Raw genomic sequence first — 24,810 nt, 5'->3', positions numbered from 1 at the left:
ATGTCCCGGGGTTCTGCCACCCTGATCACTTCCAAAGGTTTCCCAAGCTGCCACCTGAGTTGCCCCGGGAGCTCTGCGCGCCCACCCGACCTCCCCATCGCGCTGCTGGCCCGCTGCTCCTGTGCCTGGGTGGGACGCGAGGTGGCTCAGCCGCAGGACCTCGGCCTCTGGGTAAATCCTCTCCTCCCCCTTCTCCGCCTAAGGCCCTGCCCACCCCCTGCAGCAAGCCTTTCGGGCGTGTGCGCCCTGCTCTCATTCTTAGGAGATACACCTGCGCTTCCTTCCCCACCCTTCTCCTCCGCCCTTTTCGCTGCGGTTTCCCGCTTGCCTTTGGGAGCTCGGGAGCGGCAGCTGGAGGAGGAGCAGGGGAGGAGGGAGAGGGCGAGGAGGAGTAGGGGCGGGGTGGGTGGGGAGAGAGCCAGGAGGGTGTGGACTGGCAGCCACTCTGCAGCTGGTCGCCGGAGACCCGGGCCCTCCCGCGCGCTGGAGTGATGGAGGGGAAGAGATTCGCTTAGACACACACACGCGCACACAGCTGGGCACGTCTCCGGGAGGCAGCCGCCGGGGGCCGGGCGGCGGCCGTGACAGCACCAGCCGCAGGGACTCGGGCGCCCACACAGCTTGGCCCCTGCGGCTCCAAAGACCGGGAAGGCAAGATCCCAGCCTCACTGACAGTTGCTCTTTTGGGCAGATCAGGAGGAAGCAGGCTGCCCAGGGTGCTGTCACCGAGGACCCAGGAGGCTCTCCGTTCGGCGCTCAGAGTCCGGGGCCGCGCCGGTGCCCGCGTGGGGCGAGGAGGATGCTCACCTCCTCCCGCAGATCAGCTGCGGGCCCCGGCACTGAGCGGACTCCGGTTCCGGCGGTCGCCCCTACCTTGCCCGCGCCGCGGGAGCGCGCTCTGCCGTACCTGGCTCCAGCCTCCTGGGGAAGTGCAGGAAACGAGCCCTAAACTCCACTACTTCTCGCCGGCCTCCTCCCCCTCGAGGCTCCCCGCCCTGGACCTCGCCGCCGCCGCCGCCGCCTGCGCCTAAGGCCCGCCCGCCTCTTACTCTCACACGCGCACGCACAGCTCCGCTAGCTCGCTCCCATCCACGCAGACTCGCTCTCCGCCGAGCCCAAGCCCGGGCGTCCGAAACTACTGGCCCAACTGCCAACGGGACTGCAGGAGACGCCCCGGGGCCCGGTGCGACCTGCCGGGGGCCCCCGCGCCCTGGGCTCCCGCCTGCGCCACTGTCGCCGCCGGGGACGTTGGTGAGCAGGGCGCGCTGCCCGCCTCGCGCCGGGGAGGGGGCTGGAGCACAGGGGGCTGAAGCCGCGTAGATTTGGGGGAACATCGCAGGGGGACGGTCGCCGAGGGGAGACGTCCCTGTGCTGCCAGCCAGGGCACTATGTGGGGCGCGGTTCTCTTGGGCACTGCCTTGGGGAGACTTTTGAGACCTACTCTGGGACTCGGGGTTAAACTAGAGTGAAATGGGAAACGGCGGGGGTGATTAAGAGTCGTTGGTATCTGTCCATCTCCCCCGAGGTGGGCGCCACTCTCGGGGCTGTCTTTGAAGGGGGAGAGGAAACACGCGTTAACTGCGTTCGGCAGAGTTTGGGGGCTCGCTTGGCCACTTCTCAGGGTGGCTGCGGAACTGGCGCTGGGCGCGCAGTCCCTCACTCTCCAGCTTTGGGAGAGTGAGGGACTGCGAGGCCCAAGAAGAGGGCAAGCGGAGGGCGGGCGGAGCTCGGGGAAGTTGCAGGTGTGGTGCGTTCCCCGCCCCAGCCGGCCTCCGCCCCTCGCAGCACCGGTCCCCACCCCAGGGCAGCCCCAGCTCACGCAGCCCTCCCCCCATCCCGACACACAAACACACACACAGACACACGCGCACTCAGGAAATAGATGCAGTGGAGTGGTTGGTCATACCGTTATTACTAAGAGGTACGCGCGGTCGCTGTGGCTTCTGACTGGAGCGCGGAGACTTCTGCTTATGGGACTTGGGCGACCGCCTTGCTTTAGGGAAGGAAGCTCCCAGCCTCCAGTGGATGCTTCTACCTGTCACTGCCAGGTGCACAGCGAGCAAACCTCCTCCACAACCCTGGAAGCACCTCCTCTTGCTGGACTCCGCTCTCTGGCTTCCCGCCTGGAGGACTTGAGGGCGCCCACCCAAGGGAGCCGCTGTTCACATCCTGGTTGCCCCAGTACTCACCCGGTGGGTCTCTCTCTTTCGCTCTCTCTCTTTCCTCTCTCCACTTTCTCCCCCCACCTCCCCCCCACCAGCTTCTTCATGGAAAACATTGATCCCTTAAGGGGAGGTTTAATATTTGCAAAGTGCTTTATATCATATTACTTCGTGGATACATTTAATTGCACTGTAACTCTTGTCTGATTTATGTAAACGTAGTCGGATAAATAGCAGGCAGGGTCCGTTTGGGGTGGGAACGAGATTGGGTGGGCGTTCTTTACCCGTACTGCTTTCCAAACTGATTTGCTAGAAGTAATTTAAAGCTGGTGCTTCTGAAAGCTTTTTTGCTCAGTAGTTTTGACATGTTTCAGGGCTTTAGACAAATGTTTCCACAGTACCGTTTATTTCAAGTATCTTCAACTTCTAATTCCAAGAAAAAGTTGAATATAATAAAAGGGATTACAAAATTGGATATCTAAACTATTTTTTAATGTTTTTATTGGTATCAATTATGTTGTAGCAGATTTTTTTTTTTTAATTGCCTTCCTGGTTCCTCCTAGTGAAGCTTGAAAGAAATGAAAACAATACCACTTACCTTCCTCCCTCTGTTTACAAATGGTCCTTACTGAAAGTGACTTGATGAGCAGCAGGGTAGCCTTCTTTACTTTAGGAATATGAAGTCTTTCACTGGTGAATTGATGGAGACACACGAAATCATTTTAAGAAATATAATGATGGGAAGGAAACTGTTGCTTAAATTTAACTACCTCCAGTGTAGGGAGTCTTAATAGTGAGCATGAAAACTGCTGTGGCCTCTTCCAGATTAATCTGGGCTGTTTAAAAATATATAGATACATCATCCATAATGTAAAATTATAAAAATTTCAAATAGATACCTAAAGCATGTTTTATGGGAAATTATGAGCATATTCTTCAGTGGAGTTTTGCAGAAGTACTAGGATCATGGTTTCTAAATTAAGCCAGATCTCATGCTTACATTTTAACACTGGAAGTTGCTCTCTTTGACTTTGTGAGAAGGGGCTGCCCACAGTGAGTTGACTATTCTGGCATAATTATCCATACCATTTTGCAGGCATACACAGATGTTTTTGAATGAATAACCTTCTTACTCACTGAATTTTCACTCATTCAAAAAGTATTTATTGAGCACAGGAGCTCACACAATATGCAAAGCTGGGCTGGGTGTTATTTTAAATAACAAGGAAGAATTTTCAGTGGAAGCAGGGTAGTTACTCCCACACTGTGTAAAAAAGAATTGCAGAGCAGTGACTTACTTAAAGAAACAGGATTTTACCCAAAGTAGGTGGTCAATCAAGAGTTGTTGACTCAAAAATCATGCAAGATGTTCAACTTTGCTTTCACCATAACTTTGCTTTCACCATAAATCCCACCATTATTCCTAACACACTGTGTCATTTAGATATGACTCAACTTTAAAGAATTGATGTTGACTTTAATCTTCTCACTCTTTGTCTGAATACTTTGGAGAAATAGAACTATCTGTGCACTGCTCTAGCTTTCTGTGTATGATTTCTATGGCGCAGTGCCAGATCTGCATATGTCATTAGTATTCATTTATGAATAAATGCAAATGTTACCATTGCATTGAGAAAGCAAACTTGAATTCATAGACTGCAACAAATATTATGCTACTTTTCTCATCTTTTTATTTTTCTAATCTCAGCAACAGTAATATCTCTTACCCATGCAATATTATGTAAAAGAGGAGGTTAGCAAAAATGGTTATTAGGATTCGTTAGAAAATGGGAAATGTCTTATGGAAATTTTAGCTAAGAATTTTCTTTGACTTTCTTGGTAGGTCTGGCAGGGTGGTCCTTTATTTTACAGGTGTTCTTTCATGAATGAACCAATTCTCAATGTAACTTCCCTAGTAAAAGGAGAAAGCAATCTCTTAATAAAGGGAACACTTAATAAAAATGATGCTAAAAACTCTGGGAATAGAATGTGAGCAATAACACTATTGTGCCATTGAAATTATGTGAACACTTATATATCTTGTTTTTGCATGATTTTAAAAATTTTCTTTTTACGAGTTCCTGTCATGGCCCAGCAGAAACAAATCCATGAGGATGCAGGTTCAATCCCTGGTCTCGCTCAGTGGGTTAAGGATCTGGTGTTGCCATGAGCTATGGTGTAGGTCTCAGAGGCAGCTCAGATCTGGTGTGTCGTAGGTCAGCTGCTACAGCTCCGATTTGACTCCTAGCCTGGGAACCTCCTTAGGCCACGGATGGGGCCCTAAAAAGACACAAAAAAATTATTTTTAATATTCAAATATTTCTTTATTCTGAGATTATTGCAATTAAGTGAGGAGGTATCGATTGGTAATGAAACTGTAGTTTGTTTTAAGAAAAGGTGAAAGAAAGGAGAGAAAAATCAAGTTAAGGAAATGATTATTCAAGCCACAGATTTATCTTCATTTGAGTCCTGTCCTTTTCTGGTGGAGAGGGGGACCTTACAACCAAAATAACTAGTTAAACTTTCACTATGACCTAAATTATTACAATTTAGAAAAATCCTACATTTTAATTTTTCTGTGAATTTAATACAAATTCTTCAAAACTAGCAAAAGTATAACTTTTTCCCCCTGGAATTCAATTTGATTGTTGACAAAGTTGTTTCACTTTAGAATCAGTATTTGTTTCTGAGGGTTGTGATGTTATCCTACCCTTCACAGCAGGAGTGCAATTAACGCAAGATATTAATAACTACACTTAAAAATCACTAATCCAACTCAAAACCACTTCAGAGCAGCTAACACTTATGAAAAGTAGAAGCAAAAGATTATATCTGGAGATCCACATAATGTATAGGCAAGATAAATGAACCTCTCTAAATCTCATATGCAAGTTCCATTAGCATGTCTTAACATTTGGTACAATGGATTATCTTCCAACGTCTTGAACGATTTTACGAAAGAAAGCTTTGTCAGTATTAAGAGATGGTTGAAGAGCTGGTTTGACTTTAGACCATTTTACCTAGATTGTGTGTGGGAAATGGGTATGTTTATTCACACACACACACACACACATACTTGTATTTAAATGTATGTATATGCACACATGTATACATATAGAGTACATCTTTATGTAATTCTTTATGTATAGATCTACATTTTGTCTAATAACCTTGAACAGTAGAAAGAGAGTCCCCTTCATGGCACATGTAGTTTGTGAAATCAGCATCATCTGGAGAATGGAACTTATTAAATCCTCAACTAGTTTGATATTAAAAATTGGATGTGTACCAACCTTTTTTTGAACAGTTTTTTAAGAAACACTTATCATAACCTCTAGTATGTGCCTGACACTGTCCAAGGAACAGTCTAGTATTAACTCAATGGTAGCTGCCCTCCTCTCCCCAGAGGGAAAATAAGTAGGTAAAGTGGGTGTTATTATCCTTGTTTAGGATTTGAGAAAAGTCAGGCTCAGCAAGCCTAAATAAATGGCGTAAGCCCACAGCAACTAAATGGCAGTTAGGCTCAGGCAGGCCACTGTGCTGTGTGCCACTGTTCTTGAACAGGTGTTTTTATTTTTGTTTTTTAAAGTTTACTTAAACAGGGAGCCAAGTGGGGACCAAGTTAATTGTAAAGCAAATGCTCTGTAGCAACTGAGATTTATGAGCATTTTCAAGTTAGAGTGAATTCTTCAGGAATTCATAAGGAAGGCGATTGGCGTGAAGCACAGAAATAACCTGAACTAGAGCAAGGCTGGAACAGTGCTGGAACTTAATGCAGTTTTTAATGGACTCAATAATTTTCCTAGGTTCAGCTACTTTTTTTAAATTAGGGAACTTAAGAACTGATGCCGTCTTTAAGTACTTTTAATAGCTCAGAGGTTCTGATGTTGAATGTTTTATGCTTCCCATAATATCCTTATAATGTGAACTTCTTGCACAGAGGTCAGTGATACATGTTCCTATATGGTACTTGCCAGAGGAATGAGTTTCATGTGAAGGTGTGAAATGAGACTTACTCTGCTCTGACCCATGTGGCATATGCTAGGCATCCAGTTAATATCTCCTGCATGAAATTGATAATCCAGAAACTTTACATGGCTTTCTAGTGGCATAGTTTTAACATTGCGATGTAATATCATATAGAATTTTTCCTTTGTTGCGATGACCTCAGGACATAACATCTGCAAAACCCCGGAGAATAAAAATCTTTATAAGATTGAGTGCCCTGAGATAGAAGGAAGAGGATAGGAAAGGAAAGTAAAACAATAAATTGATTAAAATGTTTAAATTTAGAAGTTGACCAAAAAAAAAAAAAAAAAAGCTGCTTGTAATTGTACCTTTTATTTGTAAAGGGGCGTATAAGACATAGTTGACCTTAATAGAATCTTGACACTGCCAACTCTTTCCTGCCATAAATATTGTTTTATTATTTGAGTATAGTTTGGGGAACTATTTAGGAACATATTAAAATGTCACTGGAATGCTCTTTGCCATACCCCACTACATCAAGTCAATAAAAAAGTCACAATTCTTCATGCACCTCAACATAAAATAAGGTATTTATTATAGTATGCATTCTGGAGTCAGACAGACCTGGCTGAGTTAGAATCCCTGCTTCATGGCTTGTCAGCTGTGGGATCTTGGACCAATTACTTAACCTTTTAAAATTCTTAGTAGTCTTACCTGTTATGTAGCGATGGAAATAGCGGTTCTAGATTTCCCCATATCTAGATTTGCTAACATGTGAAATGCCTAGCATGCAGAATCATGCATAGAGAAGATTCAGGAAGCAGTAATTGATGCTGTGGTTATCATCATCTTTAATATCACCGTAACATCATCACCAGTGGTTAAAGATAATGAGCTCATTATTCTCTCTATATCTGTCTGTATGTGCGTGTGTATGCTGAATTGTTGTTCTCTGTTACACAGCATAGGTTCTGTGGATTCTCTTATTGTGGAGGGAAAGATGTGAAGAGAAGAACTACGTGTTTCAGACTTAAGCATGATTAAAGTGTTACTGGATTTAAAGGCCTGTGTCAAGGACAGAAACTGAGAGGAGTCTTTTGGGCAGCTCCTTCACAGTTTTTTCTTGCCAGGCCCAGCTGTAGACCTTCACAGAATTCTTTGGGCCATACATCCTCTTATACAAATGAACAAAAGCTTTGCTAAAAGCATTGAACTACTCGTATTTATCTTTATATACTATATATATCTTTATATACTATAGATAAACTATATACTATGTTTTTCTTTATATACTTTGAAGTATTAGGATGCACAGAAATTTCTTTCTCTTTTATATTTTTATACCATGGAGAATTCATGGTTTACAGTAAAATCTATTTCCTGACTGTGGTGATTACATTTGAGTACCTTGACTTAAAAGTTTAAGTTTTAGTCTTAGATTTTTTTTTTTTTCCTGTAACTTTTAAAATTCTGATAGCCACCTGGCTATCTTTACTTGCCAGACATAAAGCTTAGAAAATAAGGTTCCTCCATGTTATTTTGTCCTGATGGATATACTATTTACCTCTTTATCTTTGTAAAAATAATAAGTGATTAGAGCTAAGGTTTAATTAACAGTTACTATGTATCATAGTCTTAAGACATTTCTCTCCCACAATACATTCAGTGAGGTACGTGTCATTAGTATTTCCATTTCACAGATTTGGAAACTACCGAGGCCTAGAGATGCCCTCCAGCTAGAGGGTTGGGAGCCATGATCTCAGCCCATGCCATCTGGCCCAGGGCCAACACTTACCCTGAGTAGCAATTAGCCCCTGAGCACCATCCCTGGATTTCTGGTCCTTGAAACCCATGCTGTTTCCCTGTGTCCTCCCTGTAACAAAAGAGGGGTTCGTCTTCAATAAAGGTTAATTTCCTATTTCATCGTATCGTACTATATACGTGCAGTGGCCACAAAAGCAAAAAATGCGGCTGTATTAATTTTTAGCAAATGATTGGAACTGTTTTTCAATAGATTTGAATTGGGTGCCAAAATCCTGCTAACTAGGTGCACTTATGCTCCATAGGCAGGAGTAGGGAACTAGCAGATTGCTAGTGGAATTTCCTCATCTGGTGAGCCAGCTGCCTGTGACCTCAACTTCCTAATTGCCTCACTTTTCTGAGCCCAGTGAGGTAGGATAGGACCAAAGGGCACTCAGAATGGGGTCTTTTATGTGGGTTTTTTGTTGTGTTTTGGTTGTGTTTTGTTTGAGGGGGAAGGGGGTCCTTATCCAGGACCATAGCGTGGAGAAACAGACTCTCTACCAGGAGCCCCAGAGCCCTTTCCTCCCAAGAAGAGCTGAAAAAGGGCCCTGGTATTGTTCCTTGGGCCACCTGACTGCATGTCTCTCATGAGCTGTATTGTGAGAGGGGTTGCGCTGTGTCCTTGTCGCCTTCATCTCCATGGTACTTAGCACATGGTAAAATGGGGCAGACTTAGAGCATCTTCCTTTAGGCATCTCAGAACCTAGAAAGCAGAGAGCTGAGGGTTCCAGGCGGGAAGGATACAAGGGGAGAGGTGGAGGCAGAAAACAGGGCAGATAAAATATGAGGGGGTGAAGGGCCAGCACTGGGATTGGTAACGCCTCACAGTACTTATTTTCATTTTAGTTTTATTCAGATATGGTTATATTCCTCTGTTCCCAAACCTAGCATAGATTGCGGTGCCCAACTTAATCCTGAGATCTGATGTTTGAAAATGGAGAACGTTACTGCTTATTGTCCCAATAGTTAGTATCTGGCACACCATAAAATTTTAATAAATATTAGTTATAATTATTATAACTTGATTTTCTACAGACAAAATTATTTTTTCTTAATCAAGTATTTATCTTATTCTCATACACTGTTTACTCTGAAACAGATGACTAGGCAGTCAAAGGTTACTTGAGAGCATTTGGTGTGAGGATTTCTGAATTACAAATACATCCTTTAAGAGACACCCAACTCTGTACCTAACCAACAAGAAGATCAAGGGCTTGTGAATTTTCATATGCTGTTACTTTCTTAATGTTTCCTCTTCTCAAATACTTTCTGTTATCTTGCTCTTCTGTACTGGTAGCATCATCTGTGCAGAGAAATCCAGGAAAAGTGAGAAACCAGAAAAAATAGTTACAGAGTTTTATAGTAGGAACACAGGTAACTTGGAATCATCTTGTATTTTTCCTTCTCTTCCTCTAGTTTGTCACCAAGACATGACAATCTTGAACATCTACCTACCTATCAGCCCCAGTGCTACTGCTTTAGTTCAGGTCAACAGAACTTCTCTCCTGAATTACTAGCCTCTTTTTTAGCTTCAAGTTTCCATCCTCTTCAGTGCTTTTGGAATTTCTTTTCTGAGTGCAAACCTGATCATGTAATTGCTCTGCTTAATAACTTGCAGCATCCTTTGCCTTGAGGGTAAAGTTCAGGCTAGCTCAACCTTCAAAGACCTTACTGTTTCCCATGGCCCAGACTGGGACTCATCTATCACTCAACAGGAGGTTCCTGCAGTTGGGTGAAGTAAAGAATAGATTGTGTTCTTTCACACTTTCATGCCTTTGCACATACTGGCCCCTCTGCTGAGAGGGTTCTCTGCTTCTCTCATTTCCTCATCACTTCTCTTTCTTTCTTCTCTCCTTGGCAGCCTCCACCCCCCCCCCCAAGCCAAGATAGGCTAGCTTTCTGATCCACCATTATATATAGTATAAGTCATAGTCTACGGAATTACTGCTTTATTTGTTAGTGCCCCTCCCCACCTCCCTGCAACCTCCATCAGAACCTGAGCCTGTACCTTAATCCCTGACCCAACACAGGGCTGGGCAGATATTTTGAAAGCTGCATATGTTACAATCTTTGTGCCAGGACTCAATGATTCTTAAAGTAGGCTAGAAGAGAAAGACAATTTTTGTTGTTCCCGAAGAGAGCCAAACAGGTCTTAGCTTCCCAGGTTGGCAAAAGGGACTCTGACATCAGAGGAAGTGGAGTGCAGAGACGGGAACTGGAGATAACTGAGTTGCCCTGTGGAACCTTGGATGCTCATATGCAGAAACAAGGTCCACATTCTCCTTCATCACCTGACCACAGGTGGGAACTACGCCTCTGTCCTTGCTGTCTAAACGCTTGCCACCGAGTATGACTTGCCACCTGCAGCCAGCTGGGTTGAGTAGCAAGAAACAATATCATGACAGCAGCGCAAATCATCACTCATACATCTAGCAGCTGTGCATTGAGCATCTACTATAATCCGGGAACATCATTAGCTGATTCAAAAGACTGAGTTTGGCATATGACAAAGTATTAAGGATGCAGTGAAGTTGAGGTTATAGGAATCCATACAATCTCAAAGTCACAACATTCCAGAGTTGTTTTTTTTCCCTTGAATACATTTTTTTTTTTTTTTTTTTTTTTTTTGCTTTTTAGGAGTGCACCCTGTGGCATATGGAAGTTCCCAGGCTAGGGGTCAAATCAGAGCTACAGCTGCCAGCCTACACCACAGCCATTGAAGATCCCGGCCTCACCTACAACCTATGCCACAGCTTGAGGCAACGCCAAATCCTTCACCCGCTCAACAAGACCTGGGATCAAACCCTCATCCTTATGGACACTATGTCAGGTTCTTAACCCACTGAGCCACAATGGGAACTTCCCTTGAATACTTTTGAGGGAGCTCATGGCCATTCAGTGTGTTCTCTTTGAGATGCTGATCACTTAGAATTTTTGTCATTTTGATTTTTTAGAACTATCTGGAATAACACACATTTTCTCAATAAAGGGGATTAACATTGTGACACATAAAGGGAGAATTTATACCATTCCCACTGGACCTTGCATCCCATAGGCAGAGGAGTACCAGGAAAAGGAAGGAATACAAGTTATTGTCTTTTGCCTACTTCTACTTTCACTCATTATTTTCCATCTGGAAACCTTTTTTTTTTTTTTTCTCCACCTGGGATGAACAACCAAATTATTAATTCCATTTAAATAATGTGCTGTATTCAGAAGAGTAGCTGCCAAATTTGTTGGGACCTATAACAAGATAATTAATTATCCAGTAACATGAGGACCATTGGAGTTTGGGATATAAAACAGATGGTGAGAGAAGAAGGATGAAGCAGTCAGGATGCTGTGAGGGGTGCGATAAGTCTTTTCGCCTGTGTAGGGTAAAGCCACTTGTGCGCCTGGCCTCCCCCATACTCCCTGCTATGCTTCTTTTCCCCCCATTGATCCTTCCACCACTCCATCAACCGATCTCCCCCCGAGACTCCAGCTTCCTGGCCCCACGGCCACCACATTCATTTTCAATGGCAGGGGAAGGAAGGGGAGGTGAGGGCAAAAGGTCTGCTCCCCTTAGACCCTAGACACAATGCCAGCATCTGTGGCGAGCCCAGCACCTAGCCCATGGAGCGAAGCAGTCTGCCATTACCCTTGTCCTGACATTGCTTTTAGTCACGCAGATGTAGAGCTTTAAAGAGTCTGAGCTTCCTTTCAGAAGCAGTTAAGATAAATTAATATTACGAGCAAATGCTGTGCCTTTTTTTTTTTTTTTTTTTCATTTGCAGATTTCAAAGACCTAACCTGAAGTCTAAACATTCCCCGAGAGAAAACCTGGTTGAGTATCAGTGAAAAATCCCTACAAGAAAGAGTTCATAACCCCCTCTGCCCATCCACTTTTCACAGCAATACTTCTCTGGGTCCAATCCAGTTGGTGCGAATTAGAAAGTACATTTATACTGACCTCAGTGTTTGTTGGTAGAGATTATAGTGACTTCACTATGAATGCTGTTCTTACAGATTACCATCATAAGGCATTTTTAACTCTGAGAGTCGTAATACTTGTTGGTGTGACCAAGGGGGTGACATTTAGATTTCAGATATTAAAAAAAAAATGATTTAATTGCAAACTCTATCATTCATGCACCAGAGAAATAGGGAATAACCTAGTTGGGATGGCTTCACAATAAAGTTACTCATTCATCATGAAAGAGTGAGTTTCTGATCTGGGGAAGCAAGCAGTCACCTTGCCTATCCCACCCTCTCAATATCAGGCCCATCTTTTATAATTTAAAGTAGAGCTCCCTGAAATAGATTACACTGACAAGTAGTAATTACTGACAGCTGCATTTAATTAGCAAAGCAGATTCCTGCTCATGACAATAAAGTATTATTACATGTTTAGCATTAGCACTGGTAGTAAAAGAGGTGACTTTGCTAACACAGAACTAGAAGACCTGTTTTCTTTATTTAAACACGCGCACACACACAGGCAGAGTTTGGCTGGAATTGAGCTTGTGCTGCGTGGGAGTGTCTGGTTGCAAAAGAAAAGAAAAACAGTAACTAAAAGTGTTGTATAAAAAAAAAAAGGCAGATTTTACAAGAAATAAGAAACAGTCCAGTGCCAAAAACTGGCCCCCAGTCTGGAATTGGGTGTCAGTGTTTCTGTGTCTGTTTGTGTGTGTGTTTTTGGGGAGAGGTGGGATTATGGAGGTGTATGGGTGCCAGAGACAGAAACATGGTTACCCCATGTAAATTAGTAATTTCTGATTATATTGACACTCTTGTCCTTCCTTCCTCCCTTCCTTTCCTCCCTCCTGTTCCCTCTCTCCCTCCTTCCTTCATTCCTTTCTTCCTTCTTTGCTTCTTTTTGTTGTACTTCACCCTTTATGCAACTCTGACTTATATTTGAAAAGTATATGCAGTCAAATTTAGGATTTCCTACACATTCTAAATTTGAAGTTAATCACAGTTTGCATCCATTCCTTCTTGTAATATAGGCTTGTCTGGAGTTCCCTCATGGTTCAGCAGGTTGGGGATCCGGTGTTGTCATTGCTGTGGCTCTGGTTACAGCTGTGGCATGGGTTCGATCCCCCCCCCCCAGGAACTTTCTCATGCTGCAGGTGCAGACATGTGTGCATATATATATATATATATATATATATATATATATATATATATATATACACACACACACATAGATGTCTGTCTCCCAGTATCCCTGATATTCCACCTCCTGGCCCTATCTTGCTCTCATCTGGTCATGCTTACGGAATGAAGGTGTAATGATAAGATTCGAAACATCGCAATAGACAGTCAGTGTTTGGAGAAACATGTACCACCTTCCTAATGTCTTCAATCCAGAGTGCCTAGATAGCTGCTTCTAGCTTTAAGAAGGGCTATGAAAAATGCTACAATTAGCAGTCCTTGACAGTCATGTGACATTTGCTCTTTTCATTTCCTAAGTATATCATTCCAGATACATCAACAGATCAGCTTATTGTGGCATCATCAGTATAATGAGAGTCCAAGAACCTAATATATTTTCTAACACTCATGGAACCCAATTCAAAAATGTTTACTGGAGGTCTAAAATCTGAAGCAAAAAAACAAAAACAAAAACAAAAAACTACAGTGTTGCATGTCCAGAAGTTATTTTCCCTGAGAAAACCTAGTATGTGTTCACAAAGCTGCTTTAAGTTATCTGGACAGCATTTATTTTTCAAGTTGTAAAAATAGACAGTATAATATACTGCCATCTTGTAACGTGCCACTTATAAATGCTGAATTCATAAAAATCAACTTATGTATCCATGGCAATAAGAAGCAAGATGAATATGAATAAAGAAATCCTAAATTGATCCTCCAAAAAATTTCCATCATCAAACTGTTCAGCAGACTTGTTAAACTCTCTTGATTTTTTTTTTTTTTTCCTTCTCTCCCACTCACCCTCTAGTGGACAGAAGCTAAAGAACAGGGGGGCTTCCTAGGATAGCCTGAGCCACGTAAACAATGGAGATTCCACAAAGGATGTGACCAAGCCACGAGTTTGATTCTTATCGTTCTCACAAGTCCATTATGATCACAAACCATGTTCACATCCCCAAACTGGGCACTATACCATCTTCATTCTCAAACACAGATAATTTTAACAAGGATATTTAAAGGCAAAATTTTCAGGAGCTTATCTGTATTTCAAGGAGATTTTACAAAAAGTAAATTCTAAGAAACAGCGATTATAGGGATTCTAAATATAAATATCTAAGCAAGTGTTAAGACCATTTAAGAGTTATTCTGAATATTAAAATGCAAAGCTTCACGAACATTCTAAATTTAAAGCCCTACTGAGTCTTACATTATATCAGAATTTAAGTCCTATTAAGAATAGAGCTTTATTTTGTTGGGTGCTTTAGAAACCAAGCAAGAAAAGAAGATTCTTCACTGAAAACAGTTTATAGAATTCAAGGACATTGACTACAAAGAAGTATTGTGATCATTGAAATTGGGTGTGTTTGACAACTCAATGTTTCAACTATAAAACTTTCCAAAATTAGATCTATAAAATTGGAAACTGCTACGCAACTGCTCTAATTACTGTGCTAGTTCATAAATTAGTACTGAGGAATAAAGGCTCAAATAATCTCTTTTAAGAAGTCTTTGCCTCAACATTGTCATTACTCAGAATTGTACATTCAGTCATTAGGCGAATACTTGATGAAGGCCTACTGTGTGCCATTGGGATTAAAACACACACAACCGTCCTCTGGATTCAAGGAATCAAGTGAGAAAAACTATTACCTTACAATTAAGTAAGACTTTTATTTTTGTTTCTCTCCTCCCTTCAACTAGAATGTAAACTCTACTGAAAGTAAGAGTTTTTGTTCACCAGTATATCCTAAGTATGATAAAATATTACCTGGTGCACAGTAAGTGCACAATAAGTATTTGCTGAGATCAGCAGAGAAGAGGGGAAGGGAAAGGAGGAAGAAAGTACTTCCAGGGGAGATAAGCTCCGTCTAGAAGCTCTAAATGAAAAATAATTTGAGCAAAGCTTACAGGGGCCACATATACCTGCATAAAACTAAGTGGGTTTTTTTTTCTTTTTCTTTTGTTTTGTTCTCTTTTTCTTTTGAAACATGCCTTAATATTGAGTCAAAGAACCAGTACTTTGACAGCTAAAAATAATAAATAAATTCTTGGAATGCAGGGACACTCCTTAAGACCCCTCTGTCCATCTCTATTTGTGTTTCACATGCATAGCAACTATCTAAAATCTACCTTCCTTCTCTACAAACTCTTAATGAAACTACCCCCCCAACTCAGCCCACCTTAACAAAGGAAGAACACTTTCATCATTTACCTGTCCCACTCTATTTTTGAACCAGGTACTTAATTTTTATCAAAATGTTATCTAACACGCATTTTAAAACTGGAGCAGCCTTTGCTAGAAGCCAAGTCTACTTCGTGGTTTAAATATTTTAACCCTTGATCAACTACACCTAGATGATTAACCCCATCAAGTTGACCTGAAGAAACTTCTGTTGTATGGTGATTGAATGTCTCTGCCCTAAGCCCAACCTCCTACTACAAGAGGAAGCATAAATTATCTGCAGATGCTAAACCTAGCAGTCTATTATTCAGAAAGTGGGAGCTTAGGCTGATGCATGCAAGGTTCATTTCCTACCATAAGGCAATTCAAAGAGGTTTTTTTTTTTTTTTTTTTGATCTTTGTTTCAGTGTTCCTTTCTCCATATTTTTTGGCCTGGAACCCAGAGTAGACATCTTCTACATGTATAACTATCATTTCTTAGTTTGGCAATACTTCACTAATTGGCCGTATGACTAAAGTTGTCCTGTGCTATAATGTCCTTTAAGTTGGATGAAACATAGTATCAGCAGTTGGAATCACTAGAAAGCGTGATTGGTTACCATGGTATAAGAAAGGTGGCTGTAATGGGTGGTTGCTCAGGTACAGACCCATTCCTGGTCCATCTGAATGCACTTGAATATGTTGGCTGAAACTCTTCCTTGAGAACATCACTGAAGAGGCTACTGATAGGCTCATGCATCCTGGCTGGAGAAGGCAAAGGACATAAAAACAAGTCAACAACTGACCAGTGACACATAAAGGCACAAAGATGTAGTTTACCATGAAACACCTTATTTTGTCGAAGGGAAGTTTTTGTGATGGCAAATAGCTACAGGAAAGGCAGGAGAATAAATTCTAGCCTATATAATGATTAAATAATTTGGGGGAAGGGTGTTCATTTTTTAAAACTTGGAGTTAGAGCCATCAAACTAATGTTGCATCAAAATGTTTGAGGTCCAAGGATTTTGTTCTGTTGTATGGTGATTGAATGTCAAAAGCCAGGTATAAATGACGAGTAAAAGTGATGAGCTGAAACCATAACCTGCCCGTGGCAGAAACTTACTTTGTCCCTCATCTCCAAGTTAGAAATGAAAGTTTTCAGGAACACTGTTTAAGGGAACACGGATGTAACTCTGTTCACGTGATCCAGAATCTTTTTTTTTTTTTTGTCTTTTTACCATTTCTTGGGCCACTCCACACCATATGGAGGTTCCCAGGCTAGGGGTCGAATCGGAGCTACAGCTGCCAGCCTATACCACAGCCACAGCAACACAAGATCCAAGCTGTGTCTGTGACCTACCCCACAGCTCATGGCAACACCAGATCCCCAATCCGCTGAGCAAGGCCAGGGACCAAACCGCAACCTCATGGTTCCCAGTCAGATTTGTTAACCACTGAGCCACGAGGGGAACTCCCAGGTGATCCAGAATCTTAGAAACTTTACAATTTTTCGGGTGCCCATGAGACCTGGCTGCTGTCTTGTCTAAAAAGGAACCAGAATGGGTAAGCATTTTCAAGCAGTTATATTTTTTATGCAGTATGGCTATAGCAATTCACAGTATTAGGTTGTTAGATTGTGTTTATCTCATACAAACTCCTTTCTCTTTTTCCTCCTCTTGGATCTCACACTCTTAGGAGCTAAGATCAGGCACAAAGAAGTCCATTCCCTTCCAGTACTCCTGCTAGAGTCTTCTCGGGATGTCTTGCTAACCCTTATCTCCTGACACATCATCTCTTGAAAATAGCCTTCTAGATTTCTTTGGCCCTAAAGTTAAAACTTTCTTTTTCTTTTGAGAACCTTTGAAAAATATCCTCTGTCCCAAATAAGAATCTAAAGCCTGAAACCAGTACTCCTTAACCCATCACAGGCCACCATAGCTTTATACCCTGGATAACTTCGTATGATTTAGCGTTCCCTTCATTACAAAGGAAAGTGTAAATTAAGTATATAGAAATAATATTTGCATTGATTGAGCAACCATTGAATGCCACATCCTATATTATACCCTTAATATTCATTCTGTGGTCTTCACAATAACCCAATGAAGTAAGTTCCATATTCAGCTTTTATAGATAAGGAATTATAGCTTAAGTTGAAATTCTCAAAGCTGAAAAGTTAGGGAGATGTAGGGTTAGAAACTGAACTCCTATCTTTCTGATTCTGTATATTCATGACTTCTGCCTCCAGTTATATTGCCCACTAGAGATTTTTCTAAGGATGAAATTTAAATATTACTGTACTATTGATACTCACCAACAGATTAATGGTTTTACCTGTTTCTTCCTGCACATACTCAGTAGTCATCCAAGCATGAGTTCTTAACCCCTTAATAATTTTATATATCATTAGATGCATGCTAGGTAGTTTACTTATGTTATTTTTCTCTAATCCTAATAATAATCCTGGTTTACTAGTTTGTTGTTTGTTTGTTTTTCCCTTGTGCCTTGTAGGTTAAAGCGCTTCCCTTCATTCTGGTGTATGACTTCTTGTCAAATGTGTTAGGAATGGGCGAGGTTGTGCTGAGGTAACAGAAGACCCCACCTCATTGGTTTCACACCTCAAAGGCTCATTTCTTCTTCTCACCATGTGTCCATTGCAGGTTGGAGGACTCTACCCCAAAGGGACCTGGGCTGTCAGAGCAGCATCTATGGGGACGTTGCTGATCTTGGCATAGGAGAAAGACGTCAGTGTGGAAGACAGGATAGCCATAAAGCTACCCTCTGCAACTGACAGAAGTCACTTGTGTTCATTCTATTAACCATGTCAATTCCTATGGCCAAGTCTGATGTCAGTGAGGCAAGAAAATAGTCTTCTCTCAGAGAGGCAGTGAATATTTGGAATAGCTTAACACTGTCTATGAAATTACATATGAAATCTCATCATATCTCAACACTATGGTCTATGAGTCTTTTTAGTGGGTAATTCAAACCTTCAGAGAGATTAGAAAGGATAGGTGGCAAGAAGAAGGGAACTAAGCTGCAAGGGCTATTTGAGCGGCTTCTATAAGAATGACCTCCAGGATTTTTGTCCTTTCACAAATAGGTTTCTTCTCATTTATTGCTTTTGCTAAAATGAATTTTAGGCATTATCAAAAGGGAATTTATACATGGTACTATTGCCTTTTTGAATTTAGAATATATATTTAGAATTTGGAATCGCTTTCTCTGGTGTCAGTTCTGCAGCTGATTTTTTTAATGTGTTATGTGAGCAAATGTAGATTGTAACTATAAACACAGTGCAAGGAAGAAGCAGACCCATCTGTCTCTTTCAAACTTGATTAGGGAAGGGTGTGCAGATAATATTTTTAGTATGGTCTTAAAATTAAGGTTAAGTTGCTTTGAAGCAAGTTGACTACCAGAGATTTATTCATTTTGAGGGTTAAGATAAAACAAATAGAAAATATATACACATTCCCAAAGACACATTATGTTGCTCCTTTAAAACCACATTTATTTTTTGATTGCATGGGAAATAACATTTGCAAGCATAGAGAGCTTTCCTCCTCTGACTTTGGTGATAGAAATTTTGAAATGGCAAACAATTTTATTACCTGTAGTTAATACTATTGGCAAGAATTGAACATGCTAGCAGGGAAAGTCTATATACTACCATGCACTTATAAATGAAAAAAAATTATAATACAGTAATAGAAACATCATAGATAAAATTCAATAATGAATGTAAGAAAAAAAGTGGTTTTTCCAGTTGTTCTAGATCAAATTTTAATAGTTTATCTGAAAGACTTCTCTATCAAGTCACCATCTTATTAAATTAAGTGACCCCCCCAAAAAAACAAATACAAGACTAACTTTATTTTTTCCTCTTCTTCCATTACCATGGGAAACAGAAAAATGCCAAACAATCAGATAAATAGTCAGATGCTCGGTTTATTGAGAAAAACACTGGGAAGGGCCATTAGTGGCTCTGATGAGGAAAAATTTTAAAAGAAAAGAGAGCTGAGGAAAGGTTCATTTGTACCGTATATTAGATTCCAGATATAAGTGATATCATATGCTATTTGTCTTTCTCTTTCTTACTTACTTCACTTAGTATGAGAGGACTAGGAATTTGACCTAGATGCAAACTATTGCCTTTGGAGTGGATAAACAATGAGATCCTGCTGTATAGCACTGGGAACTATATCTAGTCACCTATGGTGGAGTATAATAATGTGAGAGAAAGAATGTATATATGTATGTGTGACTAGGTCACCTTGCTATACAGTAGAATATTGACAGAACACTGTAAACCAGCTATAATGGAAAAAAATAAAAATAATTTTTAAAAAAGATTAGAGCACATAAATATAACATTTAAAATACTGAAAAAAAGAGCGAAAAAATCGAGGTGGCAGTGGATTTATGAAACAACAAATAGTTTTTGATGTAGAGAGAGCAATAAAGCCAAAGGTTAGGATATTTCAGTTACTGCACAACATATTTTCCTTTTTAATTCCCCCTCCCATTCTCCTGGATGGGAATGGTGGGTTCCACGTGAGAATAAAAAGAAGAGGCTAATAGCAAGCAGTTGGCTAACTTGCCCAAAGTTTCAGTTAGAATATCAATAGAGCCAAAGTTAATTAAACCCATTCATCTATTTTCTCTTTCAACAAATATTTATTGAGTGTTTTCTAGGCACTGTTCTAAGTGATGAGAATACTACAATGAATAAGAGAAGAACCCTCCTGTCCTATGGGGCTGATAGTCATGGTTTCCTGTTTTGTTTTGGGAATGATATATTTTTGGGGAATTAAATATTATATGCCCCCCGATACATAAAGCAGATAAAAATAAAGCTGCTCTGTTTAAGGTGAGGATAAGGAGCTGGAAATTCTTCCCAATCAACACTTCCCTTGCCTCCTTTTTCATTTCACAGATACCTACTTAGAAAGTCCCTACACCCTGATCTTGCTAGCAGAACAGGAGAGACCAGTGTGGGAAAGGCAGGTGGGTCCAGATGGTGAGGAAGTATGAAAGAACAGGTTTATGATGTAATTGAATTAGTATTGGAATGAGGTTATCAGAGACTGGTGAGCAGGAGAAATTTGAAGGAAACAACAGAAGGCCAGAAAACCTCATAGGACACTATCTCAGTAGTCTGCCTGAACTAGTGGAGAGAGTAGTGGACACTGGGTAGATTCAGAAGGATTCAGAAGATGTAATGGGTCAGCATTACAACTGATATCATGCATTAGAGAGACATCCTATGTTTGAGGGCAGAATATGAGTTTGGAATCAGAGAATCCAGGTACATAGCCTGGCCTTCGTGCTTACTTTGTAACTTTGGTCAAATTCCTAATTCGGCCTGAGCCTCGGTCTCCTCATCTGAAGAATGGGTATAATAAAACCTATTTGGGAGAATTAAAGACAAGGCATGTGAAGTCCCAAGAATAATGCAGTCATCTACAAAGTACCATCCCATCACCACCAGTTGTTCTAAGATTTTCTAGGGAATGTCTCATGAATACTCAAGAAAAAGTTCTATTATTTTTTATTATTATCAGTACCACCATTTCTTCCTCTCTAGTAAGAGTAGATGCAGTGAAGAACTGATTAAAGTTGGTGTACCATCTATTATTAGGAAAAACAGTGAGAGAGATAGAATCTAAATCTGATTTGGCTAATGGTAGAGCCATGGCAAAAATAATCAGGGACTTACAGACATACTTACGTATATGAAAGAATTGAAGTATGTTTATTGCAGTTTTGTTTGAGGTGGCAAAGACTGGGAAAAACTTAAATGTCCATCAACAAGAACTGATGAAATAAATAAAAGTGTACCTATACAATGGAACACTATCCACAAAAAAAAAAAAAAAAAGACACGAAAATCAACCCAATCTTCTGTAATAATCTGTATGGGAAAGAATCTGAAAAAGAATGAATATATGTATATGTATATAACTGATTCACTTTGCTGTATACCTGAAACTAACACAGCATTGTAAGTCAACTATATTCCAATAATTTTTTTAAAAAAAGAAAGGACTAGAACTTTAAATAAAAATGTGAAATAATATTTAACAGAATTTTAAGTATAAATGCAAGATGTACACTCTCTGGAAAAATAACATTAAATTTTCCCACATGATACTTCTAATCAGGATGCCAACAAGAAAAAATAAAATAATTCATGAGGAAATGAGGTTTCTTAGCTAAAGGTTTTGAAATAGGCTTTGCAAACCATCAACATGGTCATAACTGTGGATGGACTTTGAAAATAGCAATGACAGCTGGTGACCAGAGGCTATACTATATGTGAATCAAATTTACAAAACACTTGAAGGTGAAGGTCATTCTCTTAAGCTATATTTGCCTGTGGAATTACTCCCCAGCAATAACATCTTTGAACCCAAAGGAAGGGAATTGATCTTAATCACAAGTGTTGCATAATGGTGCCTGCAAATTAAATAATCCACAAGAAATGTATTAAGTTTAAGAAAATTAAACAGATTGAGTTCTCACTTTCTCTTTGAGCTTGGAATATATAACATCTTCAGAAACACACAAGTATCACATTTAAATGAACCACATAAACATACAATTAGATGCATATTTTAAATATATACTGTGAGTGGTTATTGGTTTAGGAATTTTGGCATAATGAAGCAAAATAAAAGACTGCCCCAATATGATAGGAAATATCTTGATCTTATTTCTCCCAGGAGCTGATAGGAGCTGATATATGTGATATTTTAGTCATTCTTTGAAAAAGATTATGAAGTTATAAGAGCTAATAGGTATTGAGCACTTGCTGGGTCCAAGCATAGTGCTGAGTGATTTACATAATAGTGAATTCCCCGTAACAACTTGACAAGGTAAGTGCTTCTGTTTCCCCAAGTGGTTCATTTGCCTGCTCAGAGTCCCACAAGTAACAAGAGGTCAAGTGGGCATTTGAACCCAGGACTGCTGACTTCAGAACTGTTATCTGTAACCAAGATGCTGACTGCTCTAAGCTTAGAGTATAACCTACAGGAGGGAGATGGAATAGGACTCAACTATACAGAGCTACAAGAAAAGCAATTTAAGAGAATGGATTTGGATATAAAAACAGGAAATAATGATGTGGAGAGCCTCAGTGGGGAGAATCTATGACCTGTATTTTACTATTATAATTTTATGCCAGACAGTTCTTTATTATTAGAGTTATTTTTTTAAAAATCTGCTTAAAGAGTCTGAGATTAGATCCCTGAAAATAGGTGAGAGAGGAGAAAAAAATAAATAAAACTTTGACCAATCTAGTGATGACTAGGTAGATAATTATAAAAATAATCCACATGGATTTTAAAATAAATGAGGAAGAGATGGAGTTGAGTTAAAGCATAGCTAAGAGTTTTTGGGAAAAGAAATAGGTATATATACTATGCTTTTGGCTAGTCTAGACCCAGCAGTTTTTTCCTAATTGGTCACCTTATATTATGGGCCATCCATGGAATGGACAGCATATAGTTCACTCCCCAGGATGGGGAACCATGAATGGTAAAATGTTAAATGGTGGAGATTAATGAACCCTGGCAGGTCAGCGTAAGTGAGCTTGGGTCGCATCTGCTTGCACGGCAGTGGGCTTAACTCTCGCCAGTTATGTGTATAAGAGCTGATGGTTGGACTGTCAAGTGGAGAAAAACTTCATGTAATAAAGTATTCTGATTTGAGTATGTGCACTATCAATGATGTTAATGAAGACGTCTGATTTTCTGAAGACATCTCCTAGGTGTGTGTGTCTGTTAACATGTTTTGATAATATGGAACTCAGATCACTAACAATTCTAACTAAAGTAAGCCCCTCTTCCCTGTGACTTTTCCTCACACTCCAGCCCACCCACAGCCACTATCATTTCTCTGTGCTTCCTTCCTAGCCCTTAGGACAATTTGTGCATATTTTACCTGTGTTGGTGTCATTCCCCTCCCCCATTCAAATAAATCCTCTAACAGGCACTCACTCACTTTTATTTCCAGCTAGGTAGATGCCTGGTCCACCGCTATAGGTATTCAGTATCTGTTCAGTGAACAGGTGGATACATGAAGTGTCTTTCTCATCAAACCTGGAATAATCAAAACTTCGTAATATATATTCAAATGTTATATCCATAGATATTGCCCAAAACCCTGAAGAAAGACTTTTCTGCCTTTGATTTTAAGACTGTTACAGAATTCCTTTGCATTTCATTTAACACTTTCATTCTTCAGGGAGCCCAGTAACTGAAACTATGTGTTTTGTTTATGCCAAGTGTATTAAAGATTGCCCTTGTGATGATGCAGAAAGAAGAGTTGGCTTGGGGAGGGAAGGGAGCACTTCTACATGAGACCCTGACAGATCCTGAGGGCATTTCCCCCAAGACTGACCTGTACAGTTTATACAAATGAAAATAAAATTATTCACATTCTTAAGAGATGTCTTAGCTTTTACAGGGATATTGGACACAAATTCCCCATTTGACATTTTTAAATTTTAAAGAGACTGAGAATCAGGGAAGTTACTTGCACAAAGTCAGCTCATTAATCATTGGAAAGATAATCAGATCTCTGAATAAAACTTCAGTGAATTTTCCATTAAAACACATTAGAATAACTTGCAAGGAAAATCACTTTACTTCCCAAACTAACAATGTAACTGCTATGCAACAATTTCATTGCCCTAAACTTACGAAAAATTAAAAAAAAAAAAAACCTAGCAACTCATGATTTACAGTATCATCTTTTTCTTAGAGGTTAATCTCAAATATCAGCATATTTGATAATCAAAACATTTTCGTCCTACCTAAATTATAGAAAAAAATGTCTTTGTAATCTTAGAAATAATGTGTGCTTATAATTCATTGAATTTGTTCATCTAGGAAACTTTTTTTTCTAGCAGCCTTAACTGCAGAATACTTTAGTAGTAATTATGGTGAATATCTCTTGCCCAATAATATAAATATTTGGTATGTATAATGTGGCTTATCTTTCCTCTGAGATCATCTGAATTTATTCGTTCTTTTTTTCTTTTGGAGTCTGGTTGTCACTTAAATACTTTTGGGTGTATCTGGAATCATTTTCCTCCTCGGCTCCATTTCTTATCCCCTTGGAATTAAAAAAATCATCAATTTGGTTTCAGTGCTCCTCTGATATGTGACAGAATAAACAATACTGGATGTGTTCCAGGCCCACATTACATTTAATGCCATTCCCTCCTCCAACAGATGGCCAATGTGTGTTCATTTTATGAGTGTCCTTAGAACAGGACTGCTTCCTGCATCATTGGCTTATTGCAACTAGTAGTGATATGGTCAGAAGAGTTACTTCTAAAAACAGATGACATTATGGTATAATTGATACAAATAATCATATGTACATGGGCAAACAACTCAAATACAAAAAAAAAAAATTCCTATTGCCTTGAAAAAAGGTGACATTATGAAATACCCTTGTTCACTGGTGGCCTAATTCACTTTATATAACAATAAATTCAATAATTGTTGATAGAAAAAGTCACATGCCTGCTTCCATTTCTCTTAATGGCACTGCAGGGCTGGATTGCAG

The 24,810-nt window shown here is 40.3% G+C and overlaps 1 protein-coding gene across 1 annotated transcript; it reads left to right on the top strand.

The window, feature by feature from the left end:
- Positions 1-22,502, top strand: LOC110259440 (uncharacterized protein DKFZp434B061-like). The gene is made up of 5 exons (XM_021084640.1): positions 1-171; positions 263-785; positions 845-1,251; positions 2,000-2,192; positions 17,892-22,502. The coding sequence occupies exons 1-5, from the start codon at positions 1-3 to the stop codon at positions 18,020-18,022; spliced, it is 1,425 nt and encodes a 474-aa protein (XP_020940299.1). The 3' UTR covers positions 18,023-22,502.

This window comes from Sus scrofa, chromosome 1 (assembly GCF_000003025.6).
Source record: "Sus scrofa isolate TJ Tabasco breed Duroc chromosome 1, Sscrofa11.1, whole genome shotgun sequence".
NCBI classification, from domain to species: Eukaryota; Metazoa; Chordata; class Mammalia; order Artiodactyla; family Suidae; genus Sus; species Sus scrofa.
The sequence above is the reverse complement of the archived record's forward strand: the minus strand, read 5'-3'. Positions and strand labels throughout refer to the sequence as shown.